This window comes from Symphodus melops, assembly GCF_947650265.1.
Source record: "Symphodus melops genome assembly, chromosome: 10".
Classification (NCBI taxonomy): Eukaryota; Metazoa; Chordata; class Actinopteri; order Labriformes; family Labridae; genus Symphodus; species Symphodus melops.
In genome coordinates, this window is record NC_136700.1 from 14,047,416 (window position 1) to 14,060,287 (window position 12,872).

A 12,872-nucleotide genomic window follows, 5' to 3' on the forward strand; every position below is an offset into this window, starting at 1 on the left:
ATAATTAAAAGCATTAGGGGGTTATGGTGCAGGCGCAAGGAAAAAGGGGTGTGTCAGGGGTTGAAGAGCTGGACAGCCCTGGGGACAAAAGTTACACATGTGAGAATGCTTACTGTGAGCATGCTGTCACGTCTCCACGCCCGTCATGAGTGTTTGTACCGAGGTTCTGATGGTTTCATCTTGAGACGATGACCTCATGTCTCCTGTTCTGACACCAGTCACACCCACAAAGCATCACCTTCATCCCGTGGAGACTGAGACAGGCAGTTTAGAGGTATAGGTTGGCTCAGAAAGACACACAACATCAGAATAATTACGTTGACCCTCCATTATTTCACTTCGATTGAAGCTCGATGTAGACTGTTGTTGAAACTTAGGGGTCAGTTTGTTCTGTGTGTATTCTCACCTGTCATCGTAAACTGGAGCCCGAGGGTGGCTATTGCAGACGGTGCTGCAGAAGAAAATAAAACCTAATACTCTGTAAGTACAGTATCAAAAATTGAAAAGATACATTTGGATCCAAGTTAATACTTTGATACTTTGCACCTCTGTAATGTACTGTAAACAAAAAAGACACAATGATGCTGTATACAACCAGATACTTTACATGCGTCTTCTAGAGAAGAGCTATTTGTATGCTGGATGATTAAACTAAACATCATCACTGCTATGGATTTGAATATGGCTGAAGGAAACAGGGAGTAGTTGTTTGATGGACACACATCATTTTCATATTACTTCAATGTGGGTTGCGCTTTCCTGCTTTGAACATTAAATTCAGAGGAAAATACTGTTTGTTAGGATCATAACACAGAAACATCACATATATGAACGGCTGTAATGTAGGCTTGTGTGCATCAGTAACTTTAATTAATATGTTTTGCAAAAAAGGGTAAAACTTATTTTTTTTGACGACTTTTCTTGATGTATAAAATAAACCAAACTAATAAAGGAAAACTAATAACTATCAGTTTCAAACCCACTGCTTGAAATGAACATTCTGCACGTTTGGTTTGTGAAAGTTGTCAAAGAAAACATGTTACATTTTACATTTTACAGAGACAACTGTGTCCCAGTTGTTGTGTCGACAGAACACCCCGTTTCATAGCAGATTTCTTCCATACTCATATCATTTATCATTACAACATATAAAAATCAATGTTTTTTTGATAACAAGTTGTGAGAGGGGGATCCAGCCCCCCCAGGTTGAATGGGCACAAACACCTGCTAACAAGCCTGTCTTTGGACTGTGGGAAGAAGCCGGAGTACCCAGAGAGAGTCCACGCATGCACGGAGAGAACATACAAACTCCACACAGAGAGGCTCCTGTCTGACTGGGACTCAAACCAGAAACCTCCTCACTGTGAGATGACTGCTCAAACATCTACGGAACTTCTACAATTTGGAAAATAGAAATGTTTTCTGGCGATTGAGGAGGTACTGTCAGATGACTCTGGCTCATCTGAAGTGGGTAAATCAATACATTAACAATACAACATAGGGTTTCCTCTCCCATTAAAATTATTTTCTTTTTACTTTTAATTGGGTAAGAATCTTTGTGTATAAAAATTACAAATCTTTACTGTTACCGGGCTGCTAATTAAAAAGACATGCATTACATTGGAGTGGGTGTTTTTTCTGTGGGTGGAGCATGGAAACAGCTCTTTAAAGAGAAGCACTCTGAAAGGCTCTATTTCACATCTCCTGACAAACCCTCTGACAAAAAGTTTGGAACGGGACGAGGCATCAATAACTGGGTACGTTTTTTATCAGATTGATTAACATTAACTGCTAATTTGCAGTTTAATCTTACTAACTAAACGTAATAACATGCTTTGTAGGCTATAGTTAATCAGAAAGGTACTTTAATTTAGATGAGGAAATATATTAGATTGTAAAAAAAAAAGTGAATTAATGACTTAGCTGTGACTAATTAGCTTTGTTTTACACTCAGGAGGTATGTTGCTCATGTAACTACGATACTTGAATAAAGGTTCTTCAGTGATGTTACTTTTGCGACATGATGGCGTCATACTGAAAGATTATTTGACTGTCAAAACAGCAGAAAACAAACAGTCTTATTGTGTGGATACTAATTTGACAGTCAATTATTTAAAATTATGCAAAATGTTCACTTTGTCACGTCTGAACTGTTTTGTTCATTTTTTGGTTTTTTTTAGCATTGGACCATGGCACACAGCATCCATCTATCCCTGCTGCTGAGTAGGTTTTGTTACCTGACCTTGTGTTGATTTATACAGGACTCTGTTTATAGACGGTTATTACATCTTTGTAAAATCTTTGCAGCTCAACATATTTATTTTTAAATCATGGCTTAGTTTATATTGGAAATGTCACCACACACAGAAGGACATGCACCAAAGAAGATTACATTCTCAGCACTTGTAACAATTTAGAATATCTCAGAAGAAATGAAGAGGAAAATAACCGTTTCCGTCTGCACTAGTATTCTAACAATTAGGTGTGGCTTCTTTCAGCTTTCTGTCTTTCAGGTATGGTGTGGTGTTGTGCCAGTGATAACACTGAAGCTCAACTCAATGGACTAGAAAATGCAAGCATTGCAGAAATGTGTAAGCTTTTCTGCGCTACAGTACCCACCTGCCTAAAGAGCACACTTAGGTAAACATTTGTGAAAGCTTATGTGATCTATTTTTACAGAAATTATAGTGTACCGCTACAATAGTTTGTAAATCAGAATCTGTAAAGATATCTCATCAGCCTCATATTTTCTTTTACATAGACTCAATCAATGCATCCTGACATGCAAAACAAAGATGGCCAAAAACAACATTTCAAATATGGCCTCTGGAAAAGGCAACAGACTTAACATCTATGGCAAGTGATTTCATTTCTAGTTTTAAACAGTGTATTTTATAATAAACTCTTACACCTACAATTCTGCTCTCCATGATGGTAATAAATGTAAAAAGAACAATCCTCTGAATTCTGTTAATCTGAAGGAATAAAAAAAAAAAGCTTCTAAATCATGTCAATTTTCGCAGATAGAGAAAATGTGTTTATCTTTCATGTTCTTAATATTGTGGGTTGTGATTTATTATGTTTGTCATTGTTATTTATATGACTTGGTCTTTGTTAATCAAATGCAACAGACTTAATATACACTTGACAAATAGTTTGTATTTTATACCTTGGTGAAACTTTGGAAAAAGACAGTGGCACACCAAAAGATGTCGAGCTCGAGTGTGTAAGATGTTCGCTGAATGTCGATTTGCCTGTGTACAGGTCTCCAGTTCCACAGTGAACGCAAAAGCTGGATTGAGGCTCTGGAGTACTGCCAAAGTAACAACTCCTCTCTGGTTGAAATCTGTAACGAGTCTGTGCAGACGGAAGTGAGCAGTCTCTTGACCAACAATACAGACATGCCGGAAGGAGTTTGGATCGGTCTGGAGCGGCCTATCTTTGGCTGCAACATTAAGTGGGTGTGGACTTCAGGGTCAAAACTTGTGTCTTACATCAACTGGAACAGCATAGATCATGTGGACCCCTTTAACAACCACTGCGGAAAGATCATCAGGGTTAACACCACGCAGGAATTCAAGTGGCTGGATGAAAACTGCTTTACAACATTGCCTTTCATCTGCCAAAGTAGGCTGATGTTTTGTTTCCCCCAATAGAATCCTATCTGCCATCAGATTATTTCATTAAATCAAATGCTTTTATTCTGTTCCAGGTCCCACTCATGACAGATGCACTCAAGGTAAACACACCTAATTGTTTTCAGGGTTAACACCACAAGTGCTCGTTTTCATAAAGGTCTTCTCAGCAGATCCTACATAAGGACGACATGGTGATCTGGAAACCACATGGACAATCCAACGTCAACATTTCACATTGTCTACTGGAGCTTCTTTTATCTCCACTTGTTTGATTTCGTTCGCTTTAAAAAAAAAATATATATATATATATATATAATATCTACATACAGTGGTGTGAAAAAGTGTTTGCCCCCTTCCTGATTTCTTATTTTTGCAGGTGTTCCACACTTAAATGTTTCAGATCAAACAAATTTAAACAAAAAAATAACACAAGTAAACACAAAATGCAGTGTTTTTTTAAATTAAGGGTATATATTATATTAATGGAGGAAGAAGAAACCCAAAGCTACATTGCCCTGTGTGAGAAAGTGTGTGCCCCCTGAACCTAAAAACTTTAAATTTGCTTGATGATCTGAACGTGTGGAAAACAAAGTAAGCAAAAGAAGTAAGAGATCAGGAAGGGGACACACACTTTTTCACACCACTGTATATTTATGTGCTGTAGCCAATATAATATGTAAACATGTTCAATTTTGCTTCAATAAAATAAGTTTCAAAAGATCCACACAGATGTGTATTAAAAAAAAAAGTCTGATTTAAACTATAAACCTTTATAAAAAATAAAGTTCATTGTTCATTCCTGACATGACTTTGCTTCCAGATGTCTTTTTGTAAAGTGGTGACAGAATTCCCTCCAATAAATAAACATTTTTCAGGCCTCATGGGTTGTTTCAACGAGAATCTCAACGGTGCAGTGAATAGAAACAAAGGCACATCTGTTTCAGACATTAACATAACTATTAAGCTTGACCCATTGCAACATTGTTCGATGTCTGATCTCTGCTGTGACAGCTCAGGTCTTGTTTTCAAGCTGGAAGGGTTTAGTTCCCATGTTTCATTATGAAATGAAAGCTGGATGAAGTCAAGCTGAATTTGAGTCGCGTGTGTGTGTTAAAAAAATAATACAAATTCACAGAACTACAACTACTACATTAAAAAAAAATCTAGGCTCACAAAAGTGCAATAATTTGGGACTTTCTTGAAGTTATGTTGATTGATTTAAAAACAAAAACAAACTCCTGACACTTATTCCATTCAGCCCAAACTCACTCATCCTCCTGGGTCATTTCTCTAAGACACTCCTCTAAGTTCTCCACACGGTCTCTGTTGTTTTCCTTAGCAGTCTGTATCGCCTGCTTCAGCAGCTGCTGCACTTCATCCAGCCCAGCCAGCTTTGGTGCGTTGTAGGAGTAGAGAAACCTGCTGAGCTGATTGTGGTGGCAGTCTGGGGAAAATATGCCGCACAGAAAGCGCAGGAACATATCGTAGTGGCCGAGCGAGGACTTTAAAGTTTGCGCCAGAGCACAGTCGACCAGAGCTGCGGCAGATTTGGTCTGGTCCTTGGATGCGAAGATCTTGTGCAACCCCCCTGACTCCAGAACGTTCTTAGACTCCGTGCGAAACATTGTGAAGACGTACAGAGCGGCCATGAATTCCTGGAGGAGAAAAGGCGTGTATGTTTTTTTCAAGAGTCACTGTGGAGTTTTTGCAAGTCACAGCAAAGTTTTATAATTTTAGAACAGTTGTGATTTTTTCAACATCAACCCATTTAGAACCAAGGACGCCTAAAAGAAAACACCCTCTAAAAAAATTCCTTTCAAAAGCCTCAGCCTCTAAATCAGATAACGACCTTAAATACAATATGTACATACCTCTCTCTTGTATGAAGCTGAAAACATATACACTTCATGGTGAAAATGTTCAATCAATCATTTAAAAAGATTTGGAGCGAGTTGTGAAACCTGCACCACCTCTCTTGACATCTTGTTTCAGAGATGTGAGTTTGCGAGGTGTTGAAAAGGTCTAGACCCCTTCATTATTCACCAAGTCCCACTCAATGCTGAGCCATTCAATTATAATGGGAACATTTTTTTATTCATTCTTTTTAAAACTTAAAAAAGGATTTGACTTCCATTTCACAGTAAGTGCGAGCAGCAGCTACACATCCAAGAAAATAAAGTTCAAAGTTCAAACATGTCTGATTGCATTTCATGTGTCGCAACAGATCAAAAGTACAAATGAAACGCTGCCATAACGGCAGAGAAACCGATCATTTTTCACACACACCGCAGAAAAGGAAAAAAACAACAACACTTTGCTTCGATTCTAAATTCTGAATATTTTCATTGTGACTTTGCACTAATGTCACATCAAATAACGCCTCTTACCTGAAAGGTGAAGTGAATGAAGCAGAAAGTCCTTCGTCCGTCTGAGGCTGCGGTGGGGAGCTCAGTACACAGGCCAGAAAACACCGTCACCTCCGTCAACTTTAGACCGCACTCTTTGACATCCTCCTCAAAGAACACACTGGTGTTTCTCTCCAGCATCTTAAAGGCCATCTTCCCCATCTTTTTCAACAGGTTCCTGTCGTCATTAGACCATTTCTGACAGAGAAAGAGGACAATAAAATGCAAGCAAAAACAGACAACAATATACAAATTATAAATTAAAAGACATCTGAGATATGTGATAAACATTCAGTGGACAAAAAGTAGTAAGACAGATGTAAACAACAAAAATAAATGATAGAGTGACAAATGCTAATTACCAGATCGTTTTCCGCCTTTCCATAGTAGAACTGCAGTCTGCGATTGGTCTGGACAATTAAAACGCTGATGTAGAAAGGTGTCAGCCTGGGCAGATGCACCCCATAACCCTGGTAACGGAAGCAGCGCTCGAACACGGTGGCCACCATCCAGCAGATGAAGGGGTGGCCAGCGAGCATATGGAGTGTCGAAAGGCTCTTGTAGTGATTCACAATCTTTTGCGAGAGCTCCACATTGTTGAAGCGTTTCTTCAGGAAGTCGTCTTTCATGACATCACTGGAGAAAAGAGAAACAAGAGAAAGGGTTTAATTGAGAAAACACACAAACACACACACACACACACACACTTGATCACACAGGATGGAAGCAGAGTACATCTCCACACTCACCTGAAGCCCTGAATTTCTGTGACACGGTCTATGAATTTGGAAGGTATTTGTGAGACAGCCGCCCGTCTTCCCAAGATCCAGACGCGGGCACCCCGGAGCAAAGTTCCTCTGATGATGTTTACGATCATGACATCTGGATGTGTTTGAGCGTCATTGTCACTTACTACTGGAGTGTTCTGCAGAGAAAGTACAGAGAAAAGTACATCACTTTCTTCTCAACATAAAAAAACAAAACAAAAGTCTGTCTTATGAGTTATGATTTACAAGCCATCATTCAGACCTGCTGAGTTAACTGAAAACGCTCCATGGAAAAGTGTGGTTAACATCACATTTACACAAACAAATCAAGTGATTTCTAAAGTTGTCGTGAAAAACTCTCTGAACCAGATTGAGAGGCCGTCCAGTAAACTGATCGGAGACTTTGTACACAACTTTGTCCCAGCAACCATTACTGAGCGAAACACGTCATGGAGGTTTTTCTGGGGTTTTTTTTCTCCTTCTGCTCTTCCTCTTTGCTCCTTGATGTGGTTGTTGGTAACTTCGTGAAGGTCTTGTATGGAGGGACAGCTGATGTCATGCTTCTTAATGGTTCATTTATTTTAATGTTCTAGGCGATTTGAATTAGAGAAGTTTATGCTCTGCAGTATTGTCTGTTTGTTATGCGACTCTGCCTGCAACCAAATTTACCTACAGGTACAAATCAAACAACTTAAACCTGAATGTAGGGTTGTCTTAATAATTCAGGTTCTTGATGTTTAATCATAAAAACATGAATAGATCTGTGTGTGTGTGTGTGTGCGCGTTGATGTGATACCTCCCAGTCCAGAGAAGTTTGGTAACAATCAAAGGAGTCCATTATGATGAGAAATTTACAGCCGTCTTCCTCCAGGTATTTCATGTCTTTGCACTCAGGATGATAGTATTCTATCACTTCCTTGACGGACATCATCTGCGGAGGGTTCTTATTCCGTAGAAGCCAAAAAGTTCGGAAAGAAAGTTTGATGACAAACTGTAGATCCTGAAAAAAACAAAAGTGGAAGAACATTGTAATTTAAAGCAGGGCAGGTAGGGTTCACTTGGTTTTTAACATTACTCTTCTGTTTGTTAAATTACCTTATTAGCACGCTGTTCTGCCCAGTCCAGGGAGAATTTACCCACAGAGACAGACATACCAATACCTGGGATCCCCGTGGTCATCACCGTCCTCACCGGTGAGCCATCTTCCTTCTGCAGCCGGAACAGATTATTCAAGCTAACGAACGTGTCAGAGCTGGGGACCTGGAGAGGTGACGGAGGGTGAAGTCTCAGCTCGTGGGCGGGGTTGACTCCTCCATAACCACACGTGGAAATCTGGGGCTCAACGTAAATGGTATCTAGAAGATTCTGCTTGCCAGCTCGAACAACCCCCTCACGAATGACTTGATGTTTTCTGACTAAATACTGCTTGAGATGACAACGGAACAACGCTGATGGGGAGAAAAGACAAACACTTTTATTGATTCATATATAAGATGCTTAGCTATTTCTATGAACCAAATTCCTATGTCTTTCTGTGAAGTAAAAAGTATTCACTCACGGAGGCTATATAACCACTGTCTGAAAGGTCACACATTGTGCAAAACACACTTTACCATAATTTTCTCACTCCAATATGTGTCCTTGGTCTGTCTACAAACAATTATGAGAAAAGTCCATCTTTTGCTAGCTCCACTTTTTTCAGAAAATGTGTGCTCGAAACAGGCTGTTTGGAGATGTACTCCCTCATGACATCACAAAGGGCAGTCACCCCTCCCCAGATAGGTGTTTGTTCTGCCCTCTGAGTCTGCCTTTCTACTTCCCAAGCCACCGAAGCCCTCATTGAGGCCGAACACAGCTCACTTGCATTTAGAGCTAGAGACTCAGAAACAGTGTGTTCTGATCAGGGCAGATTTAGAGGAGTTCAGAGGCCTGATCAAATACAGAACCAGAGAGCATTTTTAACAAGAAAATTACCAGACATGTTTTGAGAAAGCTCTTAAACGTATTTTAACGTGTTGAAAGGGAGTATAACATGTGACCTTTAGAACTAGCATTGAGAAGCATTAAGTACTGATTAGTTCGGGACTAAGTATAAAAACGTTTATCTGTTTGAAAGTACATTTAATACACCTAACGTCTTCAAACTGTTTGAGAAAGCAGTCAATGTTTGCCTACTTGGCTCTTGTGAATTAATTGGAATAGAAAAAAAACACATTCATTTAAACTATTTCAGTACAACAACAAAAAAAAAGCCAGAACAAGAATATGTGTTGGGATAAACCCAATCTCAACTTGCCTCTTTTGCACTTGTTCCGCAGTTCTTCTGCCGCCTCTGTCTTGTTGATATTTTTCAGAGTACTTATAGTATGCGTCAAAGATCGATCCATTCCTGCAGGACAGAATTTAAAAACTTTTTTTTTTTATTTGAAATATAAGAAATGTGAGCAATTAAAATTTCATTTGTTTTATTCATAAGAATCCATTTAAGTGTTCATTAAACAAAGTTTTTTTCTGTTGGCAAAAAGTCTTCAATTTGAGGATTTTCTCAAACCAAAACTCTACATTTAAAAACTGCCAAAATGTCAAAGTGTGCATATCACATCTAGAAGTCAAAATGTTGTACCGCGCTGTGATCGGGCATTTCTTGTGTGTGTCCTGCGATCATGTTTTACTTACCCAGGACCTCGATTATTCTGTCCACAAAATCAAGAAGATCTCCCTCGATCACCTGCGGCAGGGTTATGCTGGATTCCCATTTGCAAAAGCCCATCTTAAATCTGAAAAGCTCTTCATTAGTGAGGTCGGTCAATGAGTCCTGGATACTCTGCAGACAAAAAACCATGAACACAAAACCTCCAAGTTTACATGTTGTTGTGCAGCAATGATGCATGTACCGTTTGGACCAAGAAAAGATGCAACAATCTTATTTTTTTAATACAGAAAAAAGGTCAACTTTACAATGTTTTTAAACATAGATGGAGAACTGTTTTGTTGCAAATACAATTTGATAGCCATTGGCTTTTTTTTTCTTTAGTAACACATGCATGATCAGGTTAAAAAGAGTCCAGCAACCAAATCAACCTACTCTGTGAGGATAGAAAACTGTGTGCAGCACTGACCTTGAATATATGAGGAAGGTCCTGTTCTGGGTGAAGTGTGCCCGGCTGGCTGTTCTCATCTGTCTGCATCGTATAAACTAATTCAACAGGCTCAGGTGGTTCTGGGGAATTGATTTCATACATATCCTCCTCCTCCTCATTGTCGTCTGCTTCAGGAAACTCCTCAAGATCAGAAGACCTGCAACAACAGATCCCCAGACCCCACAGCATGGTCAGACAGAGCGCCGCATAGTAGTTCTAGTTAGCCAAGATCACCCATTTCACATGTTTTCAAAAAGAAAGAAAAAAAAAAAAACGTGGGCATTTTATCATACATGTCACCTGATGTTATTTGTGTTTTAATTTTTAAATTAGATTGAATTGCAATAATAATTTATGGGACAATTTTTGCAATAACATGTCCATCCTTATATTATATTCTTGATGCATATTTTTTTTTCCTTTTTTATATTTTATCTACCGGTAATTTAATTTTTGCACTCTGTGATTTTTCTTCTGCTATCCTGCTTTGCTGCTGTCACACTGTAAATGTCTCTGTTTGTGAGATGAATAAAGGATTATCTTATTTTACACCTGTCATATGAAGGGGAGAGATTATTATCATGTTGACATTCAAATAAACACATGCTATTATAAAATAAAATAAAATAAAAACTATATAGTATTCATTCATAGGCATCAATAATTAAAAAAAACACCTAGTAACTATAGCTATTGTTACTATTGTCTCACTTTAATCAGTTTTATCAGAGTTGTATGCATGCATTTGTGTTTGAGGGTCCTCTACCTGGTTTCAATGACAACAGCTCCTGGGGGCTTGGTCAGGTCAGTATTCACGGTGTAGAGGGTCTCTGGATACTCTGAGCGATTCCTCTGCAAGCTACGACATGGTGGCAATCATTAATAAAATAATTTAAAATATCTGACTTTACATGGCTTTAATAGCCCGTGCTTTGTGCATTTCTTGGAACTTTCTGTCTGTGCTGCACACAGGCAACATGTTGAGTAGTTGAGTTTTGGAGAAATAAAAGCAGTACCATGTCCCCTCCTGAGAAGGAACAGCTGGTAGCACCACAGGAAGGGGAGGACGGAAGGCCTCAGCAAACTCTTCTTTACATTTAACCTTCTCCTCTTCTTCCTCCGTGTCATCACTGTCACTCTTCATTGAACCATAGCTTGAGGAAGGCTTCTTCCACTTCTTCTTCTCCTCCTCATCTTCCTCCTCCTCTTCATCCTTCCTAAAGAAGCTGAGGGAAAGAAACATACTGTATGTATCAGGTAAATGCGTTTCCTTGCTAAGCAGGACTTGCAACATTTTAATTATCTTTAAAAAGATAGATTGACAGCATGTAAGTAAAATTAACCAAAGACTTACAAAGTAAAGGTCCATTAATACCAGACATCCAACACAAGGTTGGTTATTCAACTACAAAAGTTCATGTTATTTACTATGATTTAGAATATATCGAGGAAGTACGGAAGCTTTGTTTGTCCAAAGTGTATAAACCGCCTGACAGATAACGATGATATCTGAACTCATCAGTTGATAAAAACACCCACCTCTCCACTTCAGTGTCCGGGTCCATACTCTGATAACACTCAGCAGCTATCCAACAGATGGATATATCGATGTCTGGCTGGCAGGTTACTCGCAGTTTACGCCTAAAAGAAAAAAGTACCGTAATCCAGCTGATCGCAATGTAATGCCAACATTAACATACACGTGAGATAAATAATAATGACTTTTAAAATGACATGGTCGAATTAAACAATTAAACACTCATCAGAAAAGTACCAGTACACGAAGTGTCCCACTATCTCTGTATTGTTCTGGAAGGTTGCAAACTTCGGTTTCGGTTTGCAGTCTGACTTCCGCAGACAGAACTTCCGGATAACACCTTCAAAATAAAATCACATCTACTAAAAGCCTTAACTATGAAAATACCTAAACATACAGTTTACCCACCATATATACCCACCTGAAGCTTTCAACCGACATTGAATGTATGCGGTTTACTTCTTATCTCTTTGTGCAACATGAGCATAAAGCCTCAAATCTTTAAAGCGCTGGGTTACTTTAGAAATAGAAAAACATTGACATTATGTTGATGTTCAACTACAAGCTGTTCAGTTCCCGTTTTAAAAACAATACACATCTTTTGAAGACCAAATCTTTAACTTAAAAAAAATAAAAGGAATCATGCATTTATTTAAATATCTCTATAATACATGGGATTTCTTTGTAAGCATAGGGAGAATGAGCTTGCTCACTTTATGAAAAAAAAAAAAAAAACCTTTTTCTAAGATCTTCTCTGCTTACATGCATTCAAAATATTTGATCTGAACAACCCATTAAAGATTCAAGGACACTGCTTTCACCCCACTCCCAACTGGAACGACAACTACCATGACCATTTGATCTACCTTTGATAACTGCACTCTGTCCCCCTCTCCACACACCCGCAACCTAGGAATCATCTTTGACAATAACTTAAGGTTCGACCTCCACATCAAACACATCACCAGGACCGCCTTCTTCCACCTCAAAAACATTGCCCGCCTCCGCCCCTCACTCACCTTCCCTGCTGCAGAAACCCTCATCCATGCATTCATCACATCCAGATTAGATTACTGCAACAGCATCCTCCATGGTTTACCATCCAAACTCCTCAATAAACTGCAATACATCCAGAACTCAGCCGCACGCCTGCTCACCCACACCCGCTCCAGAGACCACATCACCCCCGTCCTCCGTGACCTGCACTGGCTCCCCATCACTCACCGCATACAGTTTAAAATCATCCTCCTCACACACAAAGCACTAAATAACCTGGCCCCACCTTACCTCACTGACCTGCTTCACCACCACACCTCCGCTCATCTAAAGGAAACATCCTCTCCCCAACTACACGGACCAAGCACCGAACCTGGGGAGACAGAGCC

General features: G+C 39.3%; 1 protein-coding gene across 1 annotated transcript; it reads right to left on the minus strand.

Annotated features, from left to right (window-relative positions):
- Positions 1–4,267: 4,267 nt before the first annotated feature.
- nlrc3l (NLR family, CARD domain containing 3-like) lies at positions 4,268–11,794 on the minus strand. Its single transcript, XM_079353907.1, has 12 exons — positions 11,490–11,794; positions 10,967–11,176; positions 10,717–10,809; positions 9,930–10,107; positions 9,487–9,634; positions 9,107–9,199; positions 7,906–8,258; positions 7,607–7,810; positions 6,793–6,968; positions 6,406–6,679; positions 6,026–6,241; positions 4,268–5,293 (listed from the first exon to the last, which is right to left on the minus strand). The coding sequence occupies exons 1-12, from the start codon at positions 11,513–11,515 to the stop codon at positions 4,904–4,906; spliced, it is 2,361 nt and encodes a 786-aa protein (XP_079210033.1). The 5' UTR covers positions 11,516–11,794; the 3' UTR covers positions 4,268–4,903.
- Between the last annotated feature and the right edge of the window lie 1,078 nt (positions 11,795–12,872).